We start from the raw sequence: 7,545 nt of genomic DNA, 5'->3' as shown, positions 1-7,545 counted from the left end.
ACCAAAACAAACCGTAACTCTCAGCAATAAAATAAATGTATTGATTCGGATTGCAATCAATCCAATTTGGCAGGCAGCTGCCAAGGAATACAAAACAAAATGACCCTCCCATTTTGTTTGGCACCTGTGCTTTGACCATCGCTTTTGATGGACACTGTTCTGATGGACACTCTTTGTAAGCATTGTTATCGTAAAGAATACGCGCAACGAACCCAGAACAAAAGAATAGAATGGAAAACACAAACACTATCAATGTCAAAGACCACGCGTGCGTGAAAAGGAGAATAACACACTATACGGTCGTTCAGAATCACGTAGTACTATGAGTATTTCCGTTGAGAATGTGTTAGGGTTATGGCTCTGGCTTTCCGATTGACTCGCTGCTGTTACTAGCCACTGACGTAGCCATAGGAGTGTTATTGGAACCCAGTGCTGGCAGAAACACCGAGCATCCATTCCATTACATAGATCGTCATCTTGTTGCGAACAGTGTCCGAATTCATTATCAGATCGTTAACTCACTGCTAATCACAGCAGATAATTTGATCTGTCGTATACCAGACTTCCAAATATTATTAGAGTGCTTGTTATCAACCCAAATCTGTGGTCTCACAAGGCGTGCGGTGTGCGCGTTAAAAAAAACCAAACATTACAATTCCCCGAGGGAACTGAACGTCGTGTTTTTGAGGTGTCACTGCTGAATCAGTGGTCATGACGGTGTACTTGCTGGTGTTACTCGCTGTTTTTGGTGGAGCGATGGCAGATACCAACAACACCAAACCACAAGGTAAATTTCAGAATATTTCACCCCCTTTATAATTTGTTTTTATGGAGTTTTGGATCCGCAAAAGGGCAGTCACTGTTGAAGTGAGAATACTTGGTTTCACCGGCAAACCTCACGGCAAGTCAGATCAAATCTTCCAAAGAGGAAAATCTGAGATTGTTGCTGGAATTAGGGAAACTAAGAACAGTACGAGAGAAGTAAACAGTTTTATTCAACCTGTCCCTTTTGGGCTAAATTACAGAGTTGTATACCTATGGCTGTACAAATTGTGATCAAATTTATTATTCCAGAGGAAATCCACCGACTTTTGAATGTATCGAATGTTTCGTAACATATGAGTTCGCACGAATTAATAATTCGAAATTATGAGTTAATTCAGTCCGGCGACCACTAATGGGTTGTCATTGTAAACATGATCTGATCGAGCCTCGTTTTCATTTTGGTTTCAGTTTTCCTTTTCTTGGGTCTTCACCATGAAATTGCCAACATTAATTCACCCAACTTAATTCAGCCCACCGGCCCCTCATGTTTCTTGCGACCCAATTGTCACCAAGTAATTTTGTTTAAGTTCAGAGGCAACATCAAGGGTTTTTTCGTTTGAAATTACAAGATACATTTTTTTTTTAGCCGGCTGACATTTTTCGAATTTCTTTGCCTCCTTCTGTTTGAGGAGTAAATATTGTGGGATATCTTGAGGTGAAATGTTTCAAACAATTTTACGTCTTTGTATGGGAATGGGTAACTATTTTGAGATAAAAAAGTTGCCATTTGAGCTACAGTGCAGTGATATTAATTCACGGGATTTTTGAACATGCTCCAAATTGGTCACATAAACTTGAATTCAACTTGACAATTGGCTCAGAAGTGATTGGTGAGTGACGGTAGACCAGCGGCAACAAGCATTAAGGACATACATGGCTGGTGTTAATTTATTTGTTTTCAGCCAATGTTCGAAATCGTTCGGTTCAAAGTCCAGCCTCTCGTGTACACGAGTGTCGTTAAAACACAATAAACATAATGTTACGTAATATCTTTGTGAAAAGGAAACATTTCAACCCAGTCCCGAGACTGATAAAACAACCACAGTCCAGCTTGAACATGCTATGTATAGGAATTATATAGATTAGACGCACATGTAGTTTTCCCGGAGTTAACTTATGTTGGTGTTAATCCGAGATACTGTCTGTTTTTATTACATATCGCAGTTAGCAAGGTTGCGTGATTTCTGAGTATTCACCAAATAATCGAACACGAATGGTGTTTTCAAATGCAGTAGTATGGCGGTAAGGCCAAAAAAAAAAGTCTCCGGTTTCTGGTAGGCGCGCGCGTCGACGTAGCCATGCGCGTCGGCAAAATGAACAAGTTTTTTTTTTCAATGAAAGATGATGTCTCAAAACCGCCAAACTCACTGGTTTGACTGGAATCCTGCTGCTGCACAATTTTAACGTGGTTTTAGATTGGGTTATGGTCGAGAATAAGCTTTATGTGGCCTCTCTGGACTCCCATTATTTGCACTAAGTTTAGTCGGGCACCATTTGCAGTCAACAGCCGACATTTGAAGCAAAAAAATCAGGTAAAAAAAAAAAAAAGCCGCGTCGCCGCACCGCTTTTTGGGCAAGCTCCATACCAGAAACCGGATACTTTTTGGGGGGCCTAAGGCATATAACCAAAGTGTGTCTCAAATCTACTGCAACTTCTAGCGAACGCAGTCAATCCGCGCTAACAGGAAAATATGGATTTTTTGTGTACGAAGAGCTGGCTTGAAAATAGGTGATCTGATAGTTTTTCGGTTGCTTTTATAGCTATACATAAACTGAGGTGTATTTTGTTAAAGAACAAACACTTCTGTGCAGAGCAAATAAAATATAATTTTGTTTTTCAATTTTCGGTTTGTTTTGTTTCCTTTTTGAAAGCCTGTGGCTATAAGTTTTTCAACTGCTATTTTGCCTCTAAGCGTGATTTTTTTTGGCATGTGTAGTTCAACAAATGCAGGACGCAACATTTTCACAACTTTTTGTTTTCATATCCGTGAAATCACAAACTGCCATTTGCATCTGCTTTAATGATGATGATGTTCCATGTACCGTCCATGTAATTTATGGTTGATTTATTATGTTGATAAATAAAATGCAAAATCAGGCCTATATTGGCTGTAAATTCTTGATTTACCTACGACCAGCTGTCCAGAATATTATTTTTGTTAAACAAAATATATAACTACTTAAAAGCTCACTGGCTTTACGCAAATTAGCCTGCTGAGCGCATCCGTGGTCGTGCACAAACCTACAGAAAGCTTCAGGTTTTATATGTCATTATTTTAACGGTTATTTTTCACAGGGGGCCTGCCACATTTGTATTTGAAATCGTAGCAAATTAATGAAATCGATACAACCCAAACCGAAACGCGCGATGCGAATTCACAGTGTTGCCATGAAATCACAATTTAGTTTGCAGGATTTGTACTATTGTTAAAATTTGTCAAATTTCAATCGGTAACACTGGATGTACAGATTGACAACTCATGCTCTCACCCGTAGAAAAAAATCACGTACCTCAAAGTTGGCTACAACGCAAAGGGTCTATTTGAAGAGAACAACCCATTACGTCTTCTGGCAGTTTAAGAGTCCGTTGTAACTGGGGACAATGACCATATCACAGTAACAGGGGTGTACATGCAAGAGCAATTTGCAAAGACGGACCGACCCAAGGGTGGGGGACTATAGTTGGAGGGGGCACTATATTTAAATAACCAACCGCATTCGCCTGACTAGTGTAGAACGTGATGGAAATAATCCCAAATGTCTTTTATCTCCTTGATTCACAATACTGTAAATCAGGATCCACTGCTTCAGGCATTTGGTCTTGTTATGTGTTGACCTCATTGACCCTCCCTTGAAAAATGTTGGACGTCTACACTCAAGCCACCCCCCCCCCCCCCCCTGCTCACTTTTGAAAATCCTCCTGGATCCCCGGCGCCACTGCTTCATGTACCATGGAACAATAAATATGTTTGTGCATATCGTATTGCGTTAATCTGCAGTATAGTATATGTTTCATAATGGTTATGATATTATTACCATCGATTGAAACTTTTCATTAATTTGTTTTAAAAGATATCGAAGGCTTCATTTCTGTTGAATAGTTTTTGTTCATTCAATTTGATTTGATTTTTTTTGTTTTCAATTTCAGCAGGTTTAGGAATAATTTAAAGCGCAGCTGGGTTGGCTCACTTAAAAAAAAACCCAGTAAATTATTAAAACTGCTGTGAATTTGTGTTTCTGCGTGTACTTCTGACACGATATAAATTATGTATAAATAACGCTGCTTTATTGTCATGATGCTTTTCAAGTTATTTTCTCCAGTTTCACCCCTGTTTTTAGTTTGTTTGCTTTTTTTGAAAAAAATATTATAGTTCCTAATGTTCTTCTCACATCTTTGTTGTTCCCACTTTGATTTTTATCCGCTCCCACACTCCTTTGTTCCTTCCCCTGCCTTACCCCTCCCACCACTAGCCCCTCCCCCTTTTATCTTTACCCATTGTCACGCTGCTTATTCCTCCCCTGTAATCCTTTGCATCACACTCTAACCTTCCCTTACGTTCTCTGCTCCAAATTGCTTGTGTACTCAGAATATTTCCCAGTGTATTTTCGTCCATCAAGGACGCCGAATGTGGGTTTTTTTGGCCTCTTTGTCTCTTTCTATTTTTCTTTTCCCACTTTGCCTTTGCGAACAAGAGATCCGCCTAGTTTTTATTTATTTTATTTTATTACACTTCTCCACTGGCTGATATAAAAAATATTACAAGATAAACAGAATCACAGATTAAAAATACAGATAATTTACAATAAATATTTTTTAAAAAAAAAAGAGTTTATGCCAGAATACGGATTAAGCCAGTGAGTGGCAAGATGGAACAGGTGACTAGCACCTCTTCAAAGCCATCCTACCACAGGAAAACGAGATCCTATTGAATTTTCTTTTAATTTTCTATTAACAAAAAATACACGTCAGGTCGTCCACTTTTTGCTTTTGATTTGTATATTCAGGTCAATCCATGCAGTAAGCAATTCACAGCAGTTTTTTTTCTCCCTCCAAAACACGATGTATAAATATCGTGTTTTGGTTTGTGATTTTTAACACACGCGATCTTTGGTTCAATAAGAGAGTGTTTTAATGAATGTATGAGGTGGTATTGTTCCTTTCTAGCGATGGTGGTTCTGCCCTTGACGGCCAGCACTGGTCGATTTAACAAAGTGTATGCAGCTATTGACGTAACGGTATACGAGGCAAACATCCCCAACGTGTGGGCACCAACCAAAGAATTAGGTCAGTATTCTACCGGGGTTTTTTTTCAAGGACGTATAAGAAATTGAATACAAAATAATCGGTCAGTTGTTTTGTTTGAAAATAACTGTTCTGGTTGTGTTGGCATCGAGCGAGAAGTTCTAGAAACCTCATTGAATGAGAAAATAATGGATTAAATTCAATATGCTTGCTTCCTAGACAATATCATCATAAGGCCTTCCTGCACATCAGAATAGATCTAAGACATAATGACGTCACGCTGTGTTTACATGTATGCATTCCTATGGGAGCCTGGTGGGGACGATCGCCTCTTGTCCCCGCCTGGCTTCCATAGGTAAGTGCACATGTAAACAAAGCGTGACGTCATTATGTCTCGGGTCTGTTTGACGTTTTTCGCTTCGAGATAAACATAGACAAACGAGGCATGTGTTGACAAGTCACAATTTGGACAGTTTATAGTAATTAAACGATACGGCAATCTTCAATTTGTTATGCTGTCAACAGAAAATGAAAAAATATGGTAAAACCTATTTTTTTTTCAAAACAAGAGTCGCTGAGGGCCACCTGCAGTCTAGTCCTCTATGTACCCGACTCACTGACGTACTGACTGACTGTCACTGTGAACCGGGCAGTGGTATTGTATAGGATTACCCTGTTACGCCAATGGGCTTAATCTGTAGTGTAAAACATGAAAAAAGATTTGTGAATAGCCGTTCTGAATAAAATAAACATTGTTTTCGCTCCGAGACCGAGACTTTTTCGTTTGTTCGTTGATGGCGCGCTAGCATGAATGACCCCGCCTTTAACAAAGGATTGTTTATTTCTATTCAATCACAATCAAATATAAATGTGCGCATGCGCAGTTGCAATACCGATATGATTCCTCTTCCAATAATAGAGTACCGAAGTCTGCTGTCTTTGTTCTGGTTCACGCGCTGGTTCGTCTTGCTGACGTCTTTACAAACTGAAGCTATGCGCGAGAACCAGAATACGCGGCGCACTTCGGTACTCTTTCCTAAAACTAATAATGATTATTAAGATGAACGCAAAAGACCAATTTACTAAGCCCCGCCCAATGATGTTTTGACCAATCACAGCAGTAATTAATATCCGACAGGCGTGCACGCGCGTATGACGCGCGCGTCTGCTGTTGCCAACGTGCGCACTGGGCGGGGCGTAATGTATCGGTCTGTTACTGCATAATTCTGAAATAAAATAACTGTTTCCTGCAGTGCTTGTTGTCATGAACGTAACTGATGCGCCAAGCGAGGAGACGGCGATTATCCTTGACGGCGATTCCGATGAACCGACTCGATTTGGCAGTCGAGTAATCGGTTTGGAAGTGATCACTGCAAGTGGAGGAAAGATTTCGGCAGACTTTGACGAGACACCCATTGAAGTCACCTTTCCACGTCTAGAGGTCGGTTAATGGCAGTATCGATTACACCAATATCGAGTTGTCGGCTCTGTCATTATCGATAAAAGACACGCTTGATTTAGATCCGAAAGTTTTTAATCAAATTTTCAAACGAACCACTAAGGGAAACTGACAACTTGAAATATGACAATTTTTTGAAAAGTTGAAAAAAAAAATGGTTCCACTTTTTAAAAACAGGTTTTTAGTCAAGTTAAGGGGCATTGCGTCCCAGGAAGCGCCGCATCGGGCGTTTTTGTTTTTACGAAATGATAATAATTGGAAAGAGTATTTGCATGTAAGAGTAAAATATACATGTCGCACAACCAAACCTTAAAAATTGCCCATTATTGTGTAATTCTGTTTTTTTTAACGAAATGATAATAATTGGAAATAGTATTTACATGTAAGAGTAGAATATACATGTCACACAACCAAACTTTAAACATTGCCCGTTTTGTGTTATTCTTGCTAGAGCAACTATTGGGGTCAACGATCTAAGTCAAAAGTTGAGCTGTTTGCGTGCAACTCGTGGGTCCAATCGAACATGTGCCTTTGAAAATATTCTTTAAAAAATATAAATATTCCACACTCGTGTATTGGTGCCGGTAATATATTGAACACCTACACGCAAGACGTACAATGAATTGTCTGACATCCTGGACACAGAAATGGGGGTGTGCATGGGCTCTTCTTCAAGGAGACATATATTTTTTTGGCTGGAAATGCATGAACGTATGCCACAAAATACCCGCCGCTTCAGGAACAGCGAGACATTAGGTTAGTTTCCTTTCAACCAGACCTTTGAAATAATAGGATAAGTTTGCCTAAAACAATCTACAACATGAACATTTCGACGATTTCTAGACATGTGCTTTTACTTTTTAAAAACCAAGAGTAACTTTACTTAGTATCACACCTCAAACAGTTCGAATTGCAAATCGTCGGCCTGTTCGGTTTGTATTTGTTTCGCTTGTCTCCGAACACATAGTCACACATGGTGTATTTTGCTGTTCGTGTTTGTTGTTTGACAATTTTTATT

At 39.4% G+C, this 7,545-nt stretch overlaps 1 protein-coding gene across 1 annotated transcript in view; it reads left to right on the top strand.

The window, feature by feature from the left end:
• Positions 1-252: 252 nt before the first annotated feature.
• Positions 253-7,545, top strand: part of LOC119736185 (adhesion G protein-coupled receptor E3-like) — a 28,220-nt gene continuing 20,927 nt past the window's right edge. Inside the window, exons 1-3 of the mRNA XM_038210211.1 lie at positions 253-787; positions 4,991-5,110; positions 6,322-6,509. Of these exons, the coding sequence (XP_038066139.1) occupies positions 712-787; positions 4,991-5,110; positions 6,322-6,509 (384 nt within the window). The 5' untranslated portion in view covers positions 253-711. The remainder of the gene's footprint in view (positions 788-4,990; positions 5,111-6,321; positions 6,510-7,545) is intronic.

This window comes from Patiria miniata, unplaced genomic scaffold (assembly GCF_015706575.1).
Source record: "Patiria miniata isolate m_02_andy unplaced genomic scaffold, ASM1570657v1 HiC_scaffold_29, whole genome shotgun sequence".
Lineage (NCBI taxonomy): Eukaryota > Metazoa > Echinodermata > Asteroidea > Valvatida > Asterinidae > Patiria > Patiria miniata.
The sequence above is the reverse complement of the archived record's forward strand: the minus strand, read 5'-3'. Positions and strand labels throughout refer to the sequence as shown.